The following is a 21,637-nucleotide window of genomic DNA, read 5'->3' on the forward strand; positions in this document are numbered from 1 at the left end:
TGATGTTTTCATTTTATTTCAATAATTACAGCAAATAATCCCAAAACAATGACCTTTTAATTAGAATAACTTATTTCAAATTAGTTGCGTTTATGCGGAGTACGGGAAACACAAATAAGAAAGAAAAATTTAGCAGACATCAAAATATATCGCGCCTTTATGAACGATTTCTTTCCGATCATTCTCGGACCAGCACTCGACAAGGTGATGAATGAAGTGGGGGGGGGGGGGGAGAGAGAAGGGGGAAGAAGGATATTAAAAATCTCTTTGATTTCAAAAAAATCAGTAAACTTGGATTTTGAGCGTACATGAAGCAGTTAATTTATGGCAGAAAGTAACTTGCCAGATTTACAGACTCGGGGACACATTTTGCCTACCAACACATGCAACCAAATAACAGGAACCGGGACTAACAAGCGCGCATAATAGAGATAAACGGCATTCATTTAATAAGAGATTGAGCTCGGTGTTTGACGGTAGTTTAAAAATAAAAGTAAAATACCTGATTACATCATCGTTATGACCCAGAAAGAATTTTTGCTTATGTTCCCGTGTGTTATAAACCACCCCAACACCTGCAACGAAATAAACGATTTCCTTGGAAGCAGTATAGTAGAGGTTGTTTCGGCATTGGTGTCCCCGGTAGCCATAAACCCACTCCAGCCGTAGATGACAATTGGGTGCCGCTCCATCAGCCATATCAGCACCTCCCACTCCCAAAGCACAGCGCCGTCCTCAACTGGGCACGCGTTATCTCCTCTTCCCAACCTTGTCCGTCCTCCCTGCCTGTGCCGAGCTGAGTGCAGGGATGTTCAACAGCTGTCATGCATTGCCTTTCCGCTCCCACAAACACCGAGAGCAGCGTGCCACCAACCCTCCTTTCAAAACAACTACCAGCCCCCGCGGTCCACAGGTGAGCGGACCGCTTTAACACCTCCGCCCTCCGCGCGTGCGCACTCGCACGGCCCAGCCGAGGGAAAGCTCGGCGCCCGGCCGATGGACAGCGCATATAACCAATGGGGAGCCGAACGCACACGTCAATCAGCCACGATGTCCCGTCTTCTGCTGCGCGAATCTCTTAAACCCGCTTGTCATTCGTAAAGCAAAGCGGGAGGTGGTAGGAAATAAGAGTTGACTATTAGCGTAGCGATTAACTAATGACTTGACAATCATGATGGAGCTTGAAATATGAAGCTAAATAAGAAAATACTGAAATTCAAAAGTAGTAGGTTGGACCACAATATCTGGGGGGGGGGGGGGGGAGAAGGTCAACTTTTGAGGCTTAATAGCCTAGTTCAGCGAAGGGTTATTCAGGTTAAGACCCTACGTTATTTTCTCAGCAATCAATACCCGATTTCTTGAATGTTTTTTCCATTTCAGATTTCCAGCTTGACTTTGCTATTTTTACCTTTTGTTGTCATTTGCTATTGAAGAATCTGCTTTACATTTTAAAAACTTGCAATTTTCGTTCACGGATTTAAACCCAGAAGAAATATTTCAGTATCCATAATTTCATTTCCTAGTTGATGAGACAATATATTAACCTGAAATAACTCAAAATATATTGGAAAAGAACACCGTGATACTGAAAAATAGCTCCTCTGGTTATTATATAATCACGGCTATTTATGAAACGTAACATAACATTAGTGCTTCAAAGTAGTATCACTTGAAAATGGTGCTAATTATCAATAAAATATTACATTTTATTCATTGATATTTATACATCACGCCAATGGATACAGCTTTGGTTGATGACTGTTCATTGACAGGATGATTGGCAGCAAAGAAAGCAGTTGAAGGTCGTAGGTGCGACCATGTTTCTGTTTTTGCCGCCGAATGAAATAGGATTATGAATCAAAAATGGGTAAGTTGCTGCGTGATACATCACGGTGACCATGTTTTTCCCATTAATATCGTTGATTATTTAATTGTACTTACACTCGGCATTTGCTTGTTTATCAGGCGGTTGTGGAGACAGCATGCAACTGTGAAGGGCCCCAGGGTGCGTTGCTGGGAGTGACGGTGGGGACGCTCCGGCCGCCATTCGACCCCGTTGCGGGTTGAGATGGTGATTTTGTTGGATTAAAATGGGTTTGGACATGGATCCCATGTTCTTGGCCTGGAGTTATTTCAGGAGGCGCAAGTTCCAGTCTTGCGCCGATATCTGCACGCAGCTCCTGGAGGAGAACGCTTATGACCAGGTAGAGAAACCGCCGTGCGGCTGTGATTCAGGATCCCGTTAACATTCCTCCTTAATTCGCAGCAAAGAACATTTTCTGTTTCTGGAATTGATATTTCGAAGATTGCGTGCGTACAGGTGATCGATTAACATTCGGGCGTTTCAAATGTTCCCGGCTTGGGAGATGTATTCTGGTAAACTAAGTGAAATACAATACGTAGTTTCATACAGCAATCTCGGAACATTTTAGGAGACGTATCCTTTCCAATGGACGATTACATTACAAGCTCCCCTGTCTTTCATTCGCCTTCAAGGCAGTGTACGCACAGACATTTGTTATTTTATTAACTAATATCGTCGCTTATGTAACAGTCATGTTCATGCTCCTCCTTGCTAGGATTTAGGCTAATAAGTAATGATTATTGCAATAACATATACTGAAATTAACAATTATATAATTTAAACAGTTTGGGTTAGTTACTAATTTAAACATTTTATTTTGTACGTATTATTGTTTTGTTAAAAGTCAGTTGCTGAAATTTTAGAACTTTTTATAAATCATTATGATTTCTCCAACTTATTCCATTACATTTGTCTATCTTTGATTCTCACGTACTACATAGTTGTATTTCAGAAGTTATTAAAAGTGCTTTTCTTTATAAATAATTTCCTTAATGTAAGTGTATGGTAATTTTGTGGCAATTGGTTAGGATAGTGAAATGCTTGCATTTTATTTCTCGCTTGAACTTGGCACAATCATGAAATTAAAGTATCATTCCTAAGGTTAAATATTGTCAATCCAATGCCTAATTGTGAATAATGGGGAAATCTTGAAAAGGTGCAAATTATTTTTAAATGTATTCATTCACATGCTGTTGGCATTTCTGGCAAGGTCAAGCCAATTAGAAATTGCTATTTCTAATTGCCGTGAACTGAGTAATTTGCCATGCCTTTTCAGAGGACAGCTAACGATATTGATTATGAACTCTGGAAGCACAGTTTTCAGGTTCAGGTTGTGTTATTTTTAAAATGTTTAGTCTATAGACAAGAGCAACTTTAAAAAGTCAAACCATAATTTGATTTGTTAAAGTAGTTTGTAAGTTAGGTAATTTCATATAGCATTGCTCAAGGACAGGATTTGGTTTGTAATTAAAGCATGTATTTATATAAAAAACAAAACTGCAGATCCTGAAAAACTGAAACAAGAGCAGAAAATGTCTATAACGCTTACCAGAAATGTGGAGAGAGACGTGATCGATGTTATGATGAAAGGTCATTGACTTGAAGTATTGAAATGCTGCTTGATTTGTAGTGTTCCTGGTATTTTCAGTGTAGATTTGGTGGGGTAAATTCTGGAATAATGTGGGACCAAGTTTTGGATACCTTGATAAGTTTGCTTTTTACTTTTACAGCACTGTTCTAAACAACATTACTCAAGAAATGAGGAGATTGAAGAAAATATAATAAAATAATTGCAAGATATTTGAATTTTTATGCAGACTGGGCAAATTAAGTTGGCATAAGAATTCTAGAAAATCATTTGGTGTATTGTGTTCAGGAGAATTTCCTGGTAATGTATCCCAAAACCAAATAGGAAAGTTGGGCTATTTTAAGTTGTTAGGCTGTTTTCTGAGATTTTGATGTAGTGAGACAGGCTTAGTTCATAATTACGTAGTTGGGGATCCTTTGGAATGGGGATGATGGAGAAGTAATTGTAGTGTTATGGAATGTTACAGTGAGCTGTAGAGTAACACACAAGTTGGAAATTGGAGTTCTGAATTCAAAGATTTCAGAGGTATGAGGAATAAATTTAGCTAAAGTAGACTGGGGAAATTAGATTAAAGCATTCAACATTGAAAACTTTCAATGAATTGTTTTCTTTTTAGGGAAAGAAAACTCATGGCATCTTTTGTAACAGGATACCCAAATAGGGTTCAAGGAATTGTTAGGGAACAACTTTGACACAACTTACACAGGGAGGTATCTGGCCAGGATGTTCAGGAAGCCGGAAGCTTGATCAGCAGGGGTGGGTTTTGCCATAGAGAAGGATAGATAAATGAAGTTAAAGGAATTCTAGAGCTTGGGGACTTGGTAGCAGAAGGCACAACCACCAGTGTTGAAGTGACTCATGTCAGGGATAATCACATGCCAGAAGTGCAGGCATCTTGGCAGAGAGGCAGTTACCTGGAGAGAAATCGTAGAAGGTTGTTACAGAGATGGGAAGTGGTGAGGACCAGCAGGTTTAGGAAAAGATGAGAATTTTTAAACTGAGATATGGTTTAACTGAGCCTGTTTAGGCCAGTGATCACAGTGTTAATGGATGAACAGAATTTGGTGTGAACTTCCGTAATTCCTTGTGATGTAAAGGGAAGCTACTTGGTCTATTGAATCTTTACCAATTGACTGAGCAATCCCACTCTCTCATTAATTTTTCCTATAAGCTAGTTTTCCCACATTCCCATCAATTTTGCTGTCAACCTACACTGGGGGCAATTTGCGATAGCTAATTGACCTACCAAGGCATGTAACCTAGAATGTGCAATGCAGTTTTGAATGATCATAAATTTGTCAAGTGCAGGATGAGGAAGGCCAGTAAACTAGAAATAACAACGTTGGGGTTTCAGCAGCATATGCAGTGAAGCAAAGATGAATTCTGACCAAGTGATACAGATAGAAGCAGGCAATTTTATTGATGGTGCTTTGTGGTCAAAAGTTTGTCTCATAGTCAAAAATGACTGCATAGGTACAAATAATCTGGTTTAGTTTGAACATTTGCTGTGGTAGGAGTTGATGGCTGGGGTATGAAGAGACTAGAGTCAATATTTCTGTCTGCCTAACAATCAGCTTGTTAACTTGGAGATTTGAGAAAAGTCAAATTAAGTGGTGGTGAGGTGGAGCCAGATACAGGCCATACCTGGATTAAGAACAATTGAGTTATGGGTACTCCTACATAAGAATGAGCTCCCACAATATTAAATTAAATAATCCGATGTACATATGTATTCATTCCTATGAATAGCAGAACTAGTTTCCTCTTTCTCTCCACTTTTAGTAATTTGTTATTTTTCTTATCATTCTTATGTGCTTTTGATGCCATTCATTACAATACTGTGCAGATATGGTTACAATATAGTGTGTTTTTTGTGTGTGTATCTTCTGACTTATGGACATAATTGACTAATAGATATCTGTAAAAATGGATCCTGTTCATTATCCAGGGGCGGCTCATATATTTCATGTAGGTGAGGAATCTGATGGTGTTTTTTCAGATGGTGTTGCTGAAGGGTAGCATGCTGATGAGAAATGGGAGGGGATTATAGGTAAATCCCTAGTAAGATAAGATATCTTTATTAGTCACATGTACATCGAAACACACAGTGAAATGCGTCTTTTGCGTAATGTTCTGGGGGCCGCCCGCAAGTGTCACCACTCTTCTGGCACCAACATAGCATGCCCACAACTTCCTAACCCGTATGTCTCTGGAATGTGGGAGGAAACTGGAGCACCCAGAGGAAACCCACACAGACACAGGGAGAACGTACAAATTCCTTACAGACAGTAGCTGGAATTGAACCTGGGTTGCTGGTGCTGTAAGGCGTTATGCTAACCACTACACTACTGTGCCTGAAGTATCAGTGTGAAAATTGGAAGAGATGCACGGGAATTATGGAGTTACTTTTGATAAGTGGTGAATGGAACAAACAAACGATTGCTGAGAGGAAAGAACACAAAATGCTGGAGGAACTCAGCACATCAGGCAGCCATCTATGGAGGGAAATGAACAGTTGACATTTTGGGCCGAGACCCTTCATTTGAACTCTTCGACAGAAGCCAGAATAAAAGGGTCTGGGGAAGGGGAGGAGCACGAGCTGGCAGGTGATGGGTGAGTCCAGGTGAGAGAGGGAAGGTAGAGGGTGAGGGTGGGTGGGGGAGGGGGGTGAAAGGGAGTGATGTGAGAAGCTGGGAGGTGATGGGTGGAAGAGGCAGGGCTGAAGAAGAAGGAATCTGATAAAAGAGGATAACAGGCCATGGAATAAAGGGAATGAGGTGGGCAGGTCGAGAGGGTGGGGGAGGGGTGAAGGGGTCACAGGAATGAGGGAAAACAAAAGGTGGGGGGGGGGAGGAAAAAAGAGGGGAGTGGTTACTGGAAGTTGGAAATCAATGTTGATGCTGTCAGGTTGGAAACTACCAAGACGGGATATGAGGTATTGCTCCTCCAACCTGCACGTGGCCTCAACGTGGGAGTAGAGGAGGCTGTGGATAGACATGTTAATGTGAGAATGAGAAGTGGAATTAAAATGGCTGGCCACCGGAAGATCTTGGCTGTTGTGGGGGATGGAGCAAGGTGCTCAATGAAGAGGCCCCCCAATCTGTGTCAGGTCTCACCGACGTAGAAGAGGCCACACTGGGAACACTGGATGCAAAAGTGACCCTGATGGGTTCACATGTGAAGTGCTGCCTCACCTGGAAGGACTGTCTAGGGCCCTGAATGGTGGTGAGAGGGGAGGTGTAGGGGCAGGTGTAGCACTTAGCACAGTTGCGGGGATAAGTGCTTGGAGGTTGATCGGTGGGGAGGGACGAGTGGATAAGGGAGTCACAGAGAGAACAATCCCTGCAGAGAGGGGAGGGGGGAAGATGTGCCTGGTGGTGGGATCTCATTGGAGATGGCAGAAGTTGTGGAGAATGATGTGTTGATGCGTAGGGTGGTAGATGAGGACAACGGGAACACTATCCCCATTATGTTGTGGGGTGGGGTGAGCGCAGATGTGTGAGGAATGGAGGAGGTGCGGGTGAGGGCTGCATTGATAGTAGCGGAAGAGAACCCCCGTTTACGGGGGGAGAAAAAAGGACATCTCTGATGTCCTGGAATGCAAAAGCCTCATCACAAGAACAGATGAGGCAGAGGAACCGAGAGAAGGGAATAGCATCCATGCAAGTGATCGAGTAGGAAGAGGTGCAGTCGAAGTAACTGCAGGAGTCAGTGGGTTTGTAAAAGATGTCTGTAGATAATCTGTCTCTAGAGATGGAGAGATTAAGAAAAGGGAAAGGTGTTGGAGATGGACCAAGTGAATTTGAAGGCAGGATGGAAGTTGGAGGCAATGTTGATGACATTCTATTTGTTGATGAAGTCCTACTGTCCTCCCCTATCGGATTCCTCCTCCTTCAGCTGTTTGCCTCTTCCACCTATCACCTCCCAGCTTCTCACATCATTCCCTTTCACCCCCTCCCTCCCCCATCTACTACCTCCCCCCCCCCACCCCCCCCCCCCCCCCCCCCCCCCCCCCCCAATCACCTGGACTCGCCAATCATCTGCCAGCTCATGCACCTCCCCCTCCCCCTGGCTTCTGCCCTTTTCCTTTCTAGTCCTGATGAAGGGTCTCGGCCCATGCACTTCCCTCCATAGATGCTGCCCGACCTGCTGAGTTCCTCCAGCATTCTGTGTTCATTACTCCAGATTTCCAGCATCTGTAGCCTCTCTTGTGTCTCCAGATTGTTTAGAGGAATTGGAACTTTAAGAGGGTACGGAAAAAAGGTCTGGGTTTCCACCCTCAAAAGGAACTGTTTAGGAGTTGTCTTTGGAAAATGTTAGGTAGTAAAAGGAAATCTGGGATACTACTTGAAATTAGGTATTGGGAATATAGCAGTTGTAAAGCTTCTATCTAATAAAAGATGAAGTTAGGGCTGATATTAGGTAGTTTGACTTAAATGATCAGCTGGGTTTTCGCCTCCACTACTATAATTTAAGAAACAGTTGCAGTGGGAAATTGTATTTACATTCTAATGAATTGGGATGTATAAATGTCCATTGATGTGCACATATTGTTCCCAATATGTAGATGTTAGTGAATATAAAATTGTACATTTTTGTAAATTATTTTGATATATTTCAACTAACAGTATTAACTAATTGTCATGAGAATAAATGTATTTGTTTTTTAACATAGTTAATAATTTTAGAGCTAGTTTAATATTTTTTTCTGTTTTCTTGCAGCAGACTTCCTATAAAATGCCAGAGTCGTAGAATCATGAAATGGGGCCCTTTGGTCCACCATGTCCATACAGACCTTTTTGGGCAAATGACATTAGTGTAGATGGGCACTCTTGTTTTTGAGATTTGTAACAATGCTGGGACTTCAATCTTTCTCACACATGTATACACATTTGGGACTCCTTGGTCAAAACCAGAATGTACTGCAGCTCTTGGTTGGCGAAAGTGTGAGGCTTTGGCCATGTGGTCAGTTTAGTTATATACCTTGTGCATAAAAGAGATTTTTACATGAAACAATGTCACCCATAGGGGAGATTGTCTTGCTTAGTAGATGATTGCATATCCTGTGTCACAAAAGATATAGCAATTTTATTGTGTTTTTATAAAAATATATTTTTAGGAAATACATTGACTGCCTTAAGGCAGCATTCTGCTCACTTGTCACTTTAATATTAAGCTAATTAGAACAATGCCAAATATATTTATAGTGTCTCCCCATCCATATATTGCAACAGATGATTGTTGTAATATGAACAAATGACAGTCCTGAAATGGTCAGCTGGTCTATTGACCCTATTCAGATGATCAGGATTCAACATAAAACAGCACAGGACAGGCCTTTCGGCCCATGATGTTGTGCCAAATCAATTAAATCAATGACTCCTAATTAATCTAATCCCTCTTCCCTGCATATTGACCATATCCCTCCCTTCTCTGCATATTCCTATCAAGAATCTCTTAAACACTCCTATGCTGTCTGTCTCTAACACCACCCCTGGCAGTGCATTCCAGGTCCCCGCCACTGTGTTTTTAAAAAAAATCTTGCCTTGCACATCTCCTTTTTACCTTCATACACTCACAAATGCATGCCCTCTCGTACTAGATGTTCTAATCCTGGGAAAAAGCTACTGGCTGTCTACTCTATCTATGCCTCTATAAACTTCTGTCAAATCTCCCATCGGTCTCCACAGCTCTAGAGAAAACAGCCCCAGCTTGTCCAACCTCTCCTCATAGCACATGTCCTCCAAACCAGGCAGCATCCTGGTAAACGTCCTCGGCACCCTCTCCAAAGCAGCCACATCCTTCCTTTAGTGAGGCAACCAAAATTGAACGCAGTATCCTAAATTTGGCCTAACCAGAGTTTTATAAAGCTGTAACATAACTTCCTGGCTCTTGTACACAATGACTTGATGAATGAAGGAAAGCATGCCATATACTGCCTTTACCATCCTATCAGCCTGTGCAGCCACTTTTAGGGATCCATGTACCTGTACCCCAAGATCCCTCTCTTCATCAGCAGTGTTAAATATCCTTCCATTAACCTAACTCCCTTTGAATTAGATCTCAAAGTGTTGCACCTCACAGTTGCCTGGATTAAACTCCATCTGCCACTTCTCTGCCCATATCTGCAACTGATCTACAGTGGCATGCAAAAGTTTGGGCACCCCAGTCATAATTTCTGTTACTGTGAATAGCTAAGTGAGTAAAAGATGACATTTCTTTAATAGTTCAAGCAAGATTACTTTTTTATTTTCATCTTTTACAGTTTCAAAATAACAAAAAAGGAAAAGGGCCCGAAGCAAAAGTTTGGGCACCCTGCATGGTCAGTACTTAGTAACACCCCCTTTGGCAAGTATCACAGCTCGTAAACGCTTTCTGTAGCCAGCTAAGAGTCTTTCAATTCTTGTTTGGGGGATTTTTGCCCATTCTTCCTTGCAAAAGACTTCTAGTTCTGTGAAATTCTTGGGCCGTCTTGCATGCACTGCTCTTTTGAGGTCTATCCACAGATTTTCGATGATGTTTAGGTCAGGGGACTGTGAGGGCCATGGCAAAACCTTCAGCTTGTGCCTCTTGAGGTAGTCCATTGTGGATTTTGAGGTGTGTTTAGGATCATTATCCTGTTGTAGAAGCAATCCTCTTTTCATCTTCAGCTTTTTTACAGACGGTGTGATGTTTGCTTCCAGAATTTGGTGGTATTTAATTGAATTCATTCTTCCCTCTACCAGTGAAATGTTCCCCATGCCACTGGCTGCAACACAAGCTCAAAACATGATCGATCCACCCCCGTGCTTAACAGTTGAAGAGGTGTTCTTTTCATGAAATCCTGCACCCTTTTTTCTCCAAACATACCTTTGCTCATTGCGGCCAAAAAGTTCTATTTTAACTTCAGTCCGCGGGACTTGTTCCCAAAATGCATCAGGCTTGTTTAGATGTTCCTTTGCAAATTTCTGATGCTGAATTTTGTGGTGAGGATGCAGGAAAGTTGGGAGAAAAAAGGGTGCAGAATTTCATGAAAAGAACACCTCTCCAACTGTTAAGCACCGGGGTGGATTGATCATGCTTTGGGCTTGTGTTGCAGCCAGTGGCACAGGGAACATTTCACTGGTCGAGGGAAGAATGAATTCAATTAAATACCACCAAATTCTGGAAGCAAACATCACACCGTCTGTTTTTTTAAAAAAAAGCTGAAGATGAAAAGATGGCTTCTACAACAGGATAACAATCCTAAGCACACCTCAAAATCCACAATGGACTACCTCGAGGCACAAGCTGAAGGTTTTGCCATGGCCCTCACAGTCCCTCGGCCTAAACATCATTGAAAATCTGTGGATAGACCTCAAGAGCGGTGCATGCAAGACAGCCCAAGAATCTCTCAGAACTAGAAGCCTTTTGCAAGGAAGAATGGGTGAAAATCCTCCAAACAAGAATTGAAAGACTCTTAGCTGGCTACAGAAAGCATTTACGAGCTGTTATACTTGCCAAAAGGGGTGTTACTAAGTACTGACCATGCAGGGTGCCCAAACTTTTGCTTCGGGCCCTTTTCCTTTTTTGTTGTTTTGAAACTAAAAGATGGAAATAAAAAAAGTAATCTTGCTTAAAATATTAAAGAAATGTGTCATCTTTAACTTTATGCCTTTTGGAAATCAGGTCATCTTTTACTTGCTTAGCTATTCACAGCAACAGAAATTTTGACCAGGGGTGCCCAAACTTTTGCATACCACTGTATCTCCTGCTGTATCCTTCAGCAATCTTCTATGCAATCCACAGTGTCACCAATCTTTGTCATCTGCAAACTTACTCACCCACCCTGCCACATTTTCATCCTGCGGAACACCACTAATCACAGACCTCCATCCAGAATGAGACTCATCCACCACTGCCCTCTTATCTTCTATGGGCAAGATTCCAAGAGTATCTTGCAACAATCATAACATGCTAATAGGTGCAATATCTACTGGGGGAAGGCAAGAAAACTAGGTAGTGGTTTGCAGTTTCTTATAAAGAAAAGAGATTGAATTTTCATCTCCAAAATGATAAATAGTTGTGCTATGTTTTAACAGTTCTACTTGATATTTAAAGTGATATTTGTTGATTTTTTTTCTTTTTCATGCTTGCCAAGGAAAGTGAAATTAAAACCATTGTAACTGAGGTAAAAAAAAAACCCACAAAACTAGATTCCCTCATTCCTTCCCACATGTTTCTTTCATTCTGTAGCAGTGCAATCCTTACAAAATAAATCTTTTGGAAATAAGCGATTCTCAAAGTCATTTTAGTAAACATTTGATGAATAATAGTGGATAAGCTACAAGAAGGTTTTTAAAAATAATAATACTCTGATTTTAGGTTTTGTTCTGAAAAGGTTTTGTGCTGCATCCAGCTTATTTCTTGGCTTTTTCCAACCCTGTTTTTGTGCCATTCTTTAATTTGTTTTTTCCCTTAACCAGAAATTACCTTGGCTGCTATATTGGTATCATAGGAAATAAGTGAAGAGTATTATTGCCAGTTTTATTTTGCAAATATGTTGCCAGTTTGAAAGCTTCTTAAAGGAGGCTTTCAAACTGGCCTTCTCGTTCCACTGGAGAAAGGACCACCATTCCCCTAATTGCACTTTGCTATGCAACGGCAGGAAATGCCACAGCTGTCCTTTCGCCTCTTCCTTCCCACCATCCAGGGACACAAACAGTTATTCAAGTGAAACAGCTATTTAATTGGACTTGTTCCAATTTACTGTAGTGTATATAGTGTTCACAAAGTGATCTCCCCTACATTCGAGAAACTAAACGTGGATTGTGTGTTGAGTCTGGAAGGCTACAACTTGCCCAAACAGTAAATAAAGTGTTTTTCCCCAAAATTATTTTGGGTCTCATTATAACAGTGAGGGAGCCACAGACAGATAGATCAGAGGTGGGATTGTAAATTAAAACAACATTCAACAGAGACCAAGTTATCCCTGTGGACTGAATGTAGGACTGAATTTTTATGTTCCTTTGTTTGTATACGTGCTTTCTAACAACCCTCATCTCATAATTTTTGTTTTCAGTTTTTCTCTCTCTCACTTTCTTTAACTACCCCTGTTGACCAGATGACCTCCAGCACTCTTGGCGACTCTGACCTTGCCCAAGTATTCTGGTTTCTGTTTTGTCCACCAGTGTATTTAATTCCATATTTTTCCAAATTCTATTCCATCTACTGTGTTGTCATCCATTCATGTAGCTTGTCTACATCGCCTTGAAGCTACTTTATATCCTCGCTACTCTCAATCAGTTTTTTTTATCAAAAGCAAAATTGGAAATTGAACAATTAGCCCCTCAGCCAAATTGTTGATACAAACTGAATAGCTGGGTCCTAAGCAACAACTTCTACAGTACTCCACTAATCACAGCCTGTCAACCTGAAAAAGACCTGTTTGCTCCTGCTTTGTTTTCTCTCCAATAATCAATTTGCAATTCATGTCAGAACATTGTCCCTAATTCTGTGTGTGCCTAACCACGTTGTGTCCTTAAAATCCTTCTGAAGATCCAAATATACAACTTCCACTGCTTTTCCCTTATCTATTCTACTAGTTCATCTTCAAAGAATATATATATACAGCAGTGAAAATTCTTCAGTAACACCTGTGTTTAATGTCCAAAAAAGTGAATTAGTATCTTATTAGTGAAATCAGATATTTAAAAGATAGCCTTTCATGCTGGTGCACCTAACTTGGTTTAAGTTCCTTTTATTCTGGAGAATGAAATACAGCATAGTAATTAGTAAAATAAACAGAACCTCCTTGTTTCTGCTATGCAAAAGCATCAAATCTTGCCTGTTCTCTCAGGGGTGTGAGAAATGGTGAGGCTGGCAGTGCATACTTATGTTGGAGGAAATCTGGCAGCAGCTTTTGGAATACAGGTGTAAACATGGAAAGTTGTGAAATGTCTGAAAATATTCACTGTTCCTTTACAGGGTGTGGATTATTGTCATCTTCAAATCGGTGAATTATCAAATGTGTTTGAAAATATTCTGGAAGATTTGTTTTTACAATGTTTCTGTTTTTTTAATTAATGTACATATTCTAGTCTTTGTTTGGCTTACTAGCTATAAAATGTTCTACAAGTTGTATATTAGAAGAAAAAGAAGTGTGTTTACTTCCTGGTCTGCTGTCTGTATTTTTTAATTTGATTGGTTACTTGGGCAATTTGGTGACATGACAGTGGTTGCGTGTCACTCATCCTTGCAGAAGGGATCGGAAAGGTTTCTTCTATTGTCAGAGGCAAGCCATTCTTTTGCTGCTGATTGGAAAGTCTGGTCCCTTTATCTGCTTGCCTATCCTATACAAGCTTTGTTGCTCAAATTATATTTGATGTTAATTTGTAATCATAAAACTCTTGATATGGATATTTATTCTGTAGGCTGCATGGAGCTTGAAAACACGAGCCTTGACAGAGATGGTGTACGTGGATGAAGTAGATGTAGATCACGAAGGAATAGCTGAAGTAATGCTGGATGACAGTGCTATTGCACAGATTGCCCGTAAGTACTTTAGTAACCAGTTTAGCTGGTAACTTGGGTCTTAGTACTGAAACTTACAGATGGCAATATATAGGATATTTGATAAACAGTGAAACAGACTAAAAGACATTTGGTGGAAAAACAACAGGTTAGTGAAATGTGTAATCAATTTATGTGACATGTAAGATGGTGCTTTTGAGAAGAATTGAAACGGCAGAGTACACACAATGGAGAAAGTGGAAAAGAAAGGATATGGAGGAACCGAACCCAACTGTAGATTTCTTTGAAAGTTCAAATACAGGTGAACCAATCCACTTTTACATACATATATAAAAAAAATACAAAATCACTTTGGGTTTTGCTCGACACAGATTGTCATGCAGAAATGTACTCAATTTTGAATGCCCATTATATGGTAGAAGCAACATAAGATGTCAAAGGACTGATTCAGAAGTCTGATACCAGAGGTAAGCAGCCACTGTTTTGAAAAGATTTAGGATTCTCCTGGAGCAATACCTGTTTCTAAAAACAAAAGCAAGTGAATATGAGAATTTTCTTTTGTTTGAAAGTTATTGATGAGGAGGTTACCAATTTAAAGTTGTCATTGAAAATGAGAGAGAAATGCTTTGGATGAAGTTGCTAGACATAGAATTATTTGTTAAAGGCAGTGTTTGTTGTAGAGCCAATGCCATTCATCTATAAGGGGAAAAATTAGTAAATATTTAGCACAAGAAGTTGTGGAGAAAGTATAACTAAAGAATTGGTGTTGGATTGATCTAGCAAAATAGTGAAACAGACAAAGAAGGAAAATGGCGTCATCCTGTTATATAAAGTGCTATGTTTTATGTTTTAAAAAAAAATCAATTGTATCTATTGCTTGACCATTTCATCTGGAGGGCATCATACTCAGACGTACTAGCTTAGAATAGGTAGTCAAATGTCTCAAATGGGATTTGAAACTGCTCGGTGGTACAAGTTGAGTCAAGAATATTCAACTTTCAAAGTTTATCCTTCACTTCCTTTAACGTATTTGGATCTGTTTTAATGTATTAGTGATCAGAAATTTATAAAAATCTTAGGTTTTTTCATTTTGTCAAAACATACGAAGGTGCAATTTGCCTACAACGACTGGTGAAACGGTATTGGGATTTTGAATTGATACTTCTGAAGATTTTTGTTTTATTTTCAGGACCTGGAACCTCTTTAAAACTCCCAGGAGTCAATCAAGGAGGAGGTCCAAGCCTGGCCGTCAGGTATTGTGGTTGAACTATGGATTCCCTTGATGACTTGTTATCACAACATGTAGCGCATTTATCAAATAGCGCGTACCAGGAAGCACTCTACTTTGATTTTGTGTGTGCGATACATTGGCTGATCTCAACTAGAGTAAAATTTCAAATAGCTTCCAGAAACATTTAGTCTAAGAGAAAGATTACCCTGGGCTTTGCATCCTGCTAGAAGGAAGAAAAGAATAACTTGTTTATATAAAACTATTAACAACGTTGACTCCTACAAAGAACTACAATTTAAAAAAAACTTGAAGTGTAGTCACTGTAGTAATATAAGAACATAATATTTAAATGTAATTATGCTTGGTCCTTGTTTCGTTTTGTCAGCTTGATGTCTGATCCGTACAAGGGCCTATCAGGATGCTTGAGAATTCAAAGCTATACTAATGGAAAATCCAAACTGTAAAATTTCTTTTTACCCAAATATGGAATGTATATAATCTGTTACCATTTTAATATGCTTTCTTAACCAAGTCCAAAACTTTTTTTTTATTAACTGGCAATAACGTAACATTGCCTAGATTTCTTCAGGGACCAGGCTTTAAAATAAAAGCCATCAGAAAAGACCACATTTATGCATCCAGCCAGTTAAGCTACAGATGGTAGGGTTCCCCAAAAGTGAATTGTAAGAATCTTGGACGGTTTTAGCTCCCTGACCTCCATGCCATTACTTTTGTGTGTTTCTGTTCAAACTGTTTATCTCTTCTCGCAGACCCATGTCTCAGTCTGGAAGACCCATCACTGGGTTTGTAAGACCAGGCACCCAATCTGGCAGGCCTGGCACTATGGAGCAAGCAATCAAGACTCCAAGAACTGCCTATACAGCCCAACCAGTGACAAGTGCTTCGGGTAGATATGTTAGGCTGGGAACGGTAATTTTTTTTTCTAGAAGAATATTTTCTTTTATACTTAAGGTATTTTCAGTTTTATGAACACTTTAGAACTACAACTAAAAAATATTTCTTCAATCTTTCTATAGGCTTCCATGCTTACTAACCCTGATGGACCCTTTATTAATATATCCAGACTAAATCTAGCCAAATATGCTGGGAAGCCAAATTTAGCCAAGGTTTGTGCCAAATTTTAAATGCATAGGCCCAGAGTTTTCCCTTGGTTGCAAGGCCAAAGTCTGCCAAACCAGTTTGGGGGAGGGGAGAAATCAAGACGTTTTGATGCATACATTATGTATAGTACAAATTCAGTTTTTGCTATGTTGTGAACATGTTCTTATATTGAGTGATCCAATACCAGAGTGCATGCATTTAAGGTGAGAGTGGGTAGGTTCAAAACAGATGTGAGGCATATGTTTTTTACTCAGAGTGGTGGATGCCTGGAATTTGTTGCCTGATAGGGTGGTGGAGGCAAATTCTTTGGGGGCTTTTAAGAGGGGCTTGGATGGGTGCATAAATGAGAGGAAAATAGAGAGATATGGGCATCCTGTAGGTAGGAGGTATTAGCTATATCGGCACAACATTGGGAGCCGAGTGGCCTGTTCTGTGTAGACCATTTGGCCTCTTGTGCTTGATCACAAGATCACAGCTGATCTTCTACTTCTGTAATCTCTAGTTCTTGTATAAACTCCATATCATATGAATCCTTTACTTTTAAAAATGTATTCAAGACAGGGATCCGATACACTTGGTGACTGTGCATCATAACCTTCTAGTGTCAAGAATGCCAAAGATTCATAACCCTTAGTGAAGAAATTTCTGTTCTCTGTCCTGAATGGGTGACCATTATTTTGAGATTGTGACCTCTGGTTTGAGACATCCAAGTTTAGGGGAAATCTTATCCATCCTGTCACGCCCCTTAAGAATTTTGTATGTTTCAGTGAGATTACCTCTCACTTGTGTAAACTCAAGAGGATATTGGCATAGTCTGCTTAACCTCTCCTTTCATAGTTCAAACCTACCACCTACGGAGTCAATATGGTAAATCTTTGTTACATTCTTGCAAGCATGTATTTACTACAATAAGGAGACCACACCTATGTATTGTACTCCAGATGCATATTCACCAGGCCCCCATATAAATGCAATAAGACATCTTTAGAGTCTGAGTTCTAGAGTCTCTTGAGAGTCGAGGATCTGAGGGCACAGCATCAGAATAAAGGGACACCTCTTTAAAACTGAGATGAGGAGGAATTTCTTCAGCCAGAAGGTGGTGAATCTGTGGAATTTGTTGCCACAAGGTTGTGGAGGACAAATCATTGGGTGTATTTAAGCCAGAAATTGATAGGTTCTTGATTGGTAAGGGGGTTAAAGGTTATGAGGAGAAGGCAGGACAATGGAGTTGGGGAAAAAATCAACTATGATTGAATGGTGGAGCAGACTCAATGGGCTGAATGACCTGACTCTGCTCCAACATCTTATGGTCTTGTGACGTGCAAATCTTCTTGCAATAAGGGCCTGTATACTGTCTGCATTCCAAATTGTTTGATGTACCTGCATGCTAATTTCCAGTAGCTCTTTAAGGACCCTGAACTCCCCCTGAACACCATCACCTTTCCATATTTCAGCCTATTTTATAAAAGAAATGCTCTTCTTTTCTGCAAATGACCTTTTTAACATTCTGTTCTATCTCTTCTATCTTTGCTTTTTCATTTAGCCTATCTATATGCCCGTCAAGTCCCTGTATATCCACACTGGTACCTAGTTTGTATCATTAGCAAGCATGGATTTATTAAACATGCTCCCCTCAATGATATTGATTATAACAGTGTCCTAATCAGTAAAAGCCTCCCAGTCCAAAAAAGACATGTTCACTGTTCACACTGACTCTCTTAAATGTTAACCAATTGTTCATCCAGGCAAGTATTATATCCAATATCTCATGCTTTAATCTGGTTTAATATCTTGTCTGGTACCTTGATGAAGTCAAGATCACAAGACAAGGGAGCAGAAGGAGGCCATTCGGCCCATCGAGTCTGCTCCAAGGAAAAGGGGGGAAAAGAAATGAGAAATGGGGGGGGGGGGGGGGGGGAAGGAAAAAACAACTATTCTAATCCCAATTTCCGGCCTTATCCCCATATCCCTTGATACCCCAACTATTTAGATCTCTTCCTTAAACACCCCCAATGATCTGGCCTCCACTGCTGTACCTGGCAAGGAATTCCACAACTTAACCACCCTCTGGCTAAAGAGCATGAAAGGGCTAAAGTCCATGAAAATCCAGATATACCATATCCATTGATTTCCCTTTATCCATTGTTGTAGTTCAAATCTTGAGGAAAACTGACAGATTTGTCAGATTTCCTCTTCATAAATCCATATGCTCATTCCTATAGATATTTTATAAGTTGCCTTCGACTACTTCCTTAACAGTTTCTAGCAATTTCCTACTTCTTTTGTTGGGCTAACTGATCTGTAGTTCCTTGTTTTCTCTCTCCTTCCTCCTTTCTTAAATAGTGGGCTTACATTTGCTACTTTTGAATCTGTGGAGATCATTCTAGAATCTATGGAATTTTGAAAGATGATAAGCAATGCACCTCCATCACTGTCTCTTTCATAACTTTGAAGCAGGCCATTAGGTCCTAGGGGTTTATCAGCTTTCACTCCCATAATTTTTTCCAATGCTCTTACTAATGCTAACTTCTTTGAGCTCCTCATCATGCAAGGTCTGTATTCTTTTGACTGTTTTCTGGGATGATTTTGGTGTCATCCTCTGTGACGTTTCACACAAAATATTTGTTTAATTTCAATGCCATTTTCATTTTCCCAACTTCAAGAAGCAAAAATGGTATACTTTTAATTTGGAACTCCACATTGGAACCACTAAATAGCTCTTTGAGACTTCTTAACATTTTCATTTATTCTAAATAGAGTTCTAGGAATTGGAATAGATGTTCACATTAAAGTTATTTTCTTAAGCCTATTTTCAACTCTATTGATAAAGCTATGCCAGGTTACCACTTACATTTTTAATACAAAGTTTTTATTTTAAAAGAATTGCATTCTGTTGTCATTTTCATGGAAAACTTTGTTTGGCTAAATGCAAATAATTTGAGCAGAAACGTGAACAAAAAAAACCTTGCAAAACTGGTGCAATTTCTAACATAATTTGGATTTCTGATTGTACCCAAGATGGAAACTCTAGGCCATAATCTTGATTGTTGTCTTTATTGTAAGATTTTTAAGAAGTTTAATTAGAATAATTGCTTAAGGAATATTGTATTAATGCTACTTTTTGTAGTTGAGATTTGAAACCTGTATTTTGATATTGTTTTAAATTTTATTTCTACTCAAGCAGTTGCTTTTGCAGAGCTGGGACTCCCACCCAGCACCACGTAAATGTCTGGGTTTTGGGAGACGTCAGACATACTTGCCACTGACTGGTGAGATTCTCAAAAGTGAAAAAGAATAGGTTCTGTGATGCAAGTCACTAATATAATTTTAACTATGTTGTGCAAGTGTAAATCACCTTAGAACTATCTGTGTAACATGTTATCAAACTACAAAGGACCAAACTTGGTCCAGCAATTTTTTTTTAACAGTTTCGTTTCCTAATGGTTTCTTCATAAGCCTTGGGAAAATCTTGCCTTTACCCATTCTTTCCCCTCCTTTAACCATGATTATATGCAGACCATATCTTAATTATTTTGACACTGTTCTAATATGCATCTTATAAGTTGAAATTTAGCTCTTCTCTGGAGGCCATTAATCCATGAGTGAGATGATGCAGTCTCCATGTAGTTGGAAATGGACCTTTTTTAAAAAATGAATCTAGATTTCAAAGAGATTCTTGTAATTGTTTCTGCTTGCTCGTGCCCTGTTGAACTCTTGTCCTCGTATCTTGACTCCATTTTGTCCCCCCCTTGGTCCAGTCCCTTCCCACCTAGGTCCGTGACACTTCACATGCCCTCCATCACTTCAACAACTTTCAGTTCCCCAGCCCTGACCGCCTCATTTGCACTATGGACATCAAGTCCCTGTACACTTCCATCCCCTATCAGGAAGGCCTTAAGGCCCTCTGCTTCTTTCCTGACAACAGATCCAACCAGTTCCCCTCCACTGCCACCCTCCTCCATCTGGCAGAACTGGTACTCGCCCTCAACAACTTCTCTTTCAGCTCCTCCCACTTTCTCCAAACCAAAGGTATAGCCATGGGCACTCACATGGGGCCCCAGCTATGCCTACCTTTTCATACGTGGAACAGTCCATGTTCCAAGCCTACACCAGTGACGCTCCCCAACTCTTCCTCCACTACATTGTTGACTGCATTGGGGCCACTTCCTGCACCCATGCTGAGCTCGTAAATTTCATCAACTTTGCCTTCAACTTCCACCCTGCCCTCAAATTTACTTGGTCCATCTCCGACACCTCTCTTCTTTCTGGATCTCTCTGTCTCCATCTCTGGAGAGAGATTAACCACAGACATCTCTTACAAATACACTGACTCCCATGGTTACCTTGACTACACCTCTTCCCACCCTGTCACTTACAAGGATGTTATCCCCTTCTCCTAGTTCCTCTGTCTCTGCCACATCTGTTCCCATGAGGAGGCTTTCCATTCCAGGACACCTGAGATTGTCTTTTTTCCAGTAAAGGGGGTTTCCCTTCCACCACCATCAATGCAGCCCTCATCTGCATCTCCTCCATTTCCCGCATGTCTAGCGATCTTCTCTACCACCACCCCCCCCCCCCCCAGGGCATAATAGGGATTCCCCTTGTCCTCACCTATCACCCTACGAGCCTCTGCATCCAACACATCATTCTCTGCAATTTCCGCCACCTCCAATGGGATCCCACCACCAAGCACATCTTCCCCCCCCCCCCCCCCCCCCCCCCCCCAGCTTTCCGCAGGGATTGCTCTCTCCGTGAACCCCCTTGTCCACTCATCCCTCCCCACTGATGGACCCCACCCAGCACTTAACCCTGCAACCATACAGAGTGTTACACCTGTCCCTACACCACCTCCCTCACCACTACTCAGGGCCCCAGACAGTCCTTCCAGGTGAGGCAGCACTTCACCTGTGAATCTGTGGCTGTCATTTATTGCATCTGGTGCTCCTGGTGTGGCCTCCTCTACGTCGATGAGACCTGACACAGATTGGGTGATCACTTCGAGCACCTTGGCTCCATCTGCCGCAAAGACAAGGATCTCCCAGTGGCCAGCCACTTCAATTTCAAATCCCACTCCCACACTGACATGTCTATCCACGGCCTCCTCTACTGCCACGTTGAGGCCGGACGCAGGTTGGAGGAACAACACCTCATATTCTGCCTTGGTAGTCTCCAACCTGATGGCCTCAACTTTGATTTTCTCTAATTTCCAGTAACCCCTCCCCTCTTTTCTCTCTCCCCCCACTTTTCTTTTGTCTTCCCTCATTCCTGTGGCCCCTCAGCCCTTCTTTCCCCTCCCCTGCAACCTGCCCATCTATTCCCCACCTCCTTCCCTTTATTCCAT

The 21,637-nt window shown here is 40.8% G+C and overlaps 2 protein-coding genes across 4 annotated transcripts in view; one reads left to right on the plus strand and one right to left on the minus strand.

The window, feature by feature from the left end:
• Positions 1-984, minus strand: part of LOC127570043 (echinoderm microtubule-associated protein-like 5) — a 140,614-nt gene extending 139,630 nt beyond the window's left edge. Inside the window, 1 exon segment of the mRNA XM_052015279.1 lies at positions 503-984. Coding sequence (XP_051871239.1) covers positions 503-699 — 197 coding nt within the window. The 5' untranslated portion in view covers positions 700-984.
• A 761-nt stretch (positions 985-1,745) lies between these two features.
• The window catches only part of ttc8 (tetratricopeptide repeat domain 8), a 33,230-nt gene continuing 13,338 nt past the window's right edge, over positions 1,746-21,637 (plus strand). The window contains exons 1-6 of one of the 3 annotated variants that reach the window (XM_052026733.1): positions 1,746-1,867; positions 1,966-2,204; positions 13,844-13,964; positions 15,133-15,196; positions 15,945-16,104; positions 16,212-16,301. In XM_052026733.1, the coding sequence (XP_051882693.1) occupies positions 2,091-2,204; positions 13,844-13,964; positions 15,133-15,196; positions 15,945-16,104; positions 16,212-16,301 (549 nt within the window). In that variant the 5' untranslated portion in view covers positions 1,746-1,867; positions 1,966-2,090. Of the gene's footprint in view, positions 1,868-1,965; positions 2,205-13,843; positions 13,965-15,132; positions 15,197-15,944; positions 16,105-16,211; positions 16,302-21,637 lie in introns of those variants that run through there. The other 2 variants (XM_052026741.1, XM_052026750.1) reach the window with 2 other exon arrangements.

The sequence above is a fragment of the Pristis pectinata genome, chromosome 1, assembly GCF_009764475.1.
Source record: "Pristis pectinata isolate sPriPec2 chromosome 1, sPriPec2.1.pri, whole genome shotgun sequence".
NCBI lineage: Eukaryota > Metazoa > Chordata > Chondrichthyes > Rhinopristiformes > Pristidae > Pristis > Pristis pectinata.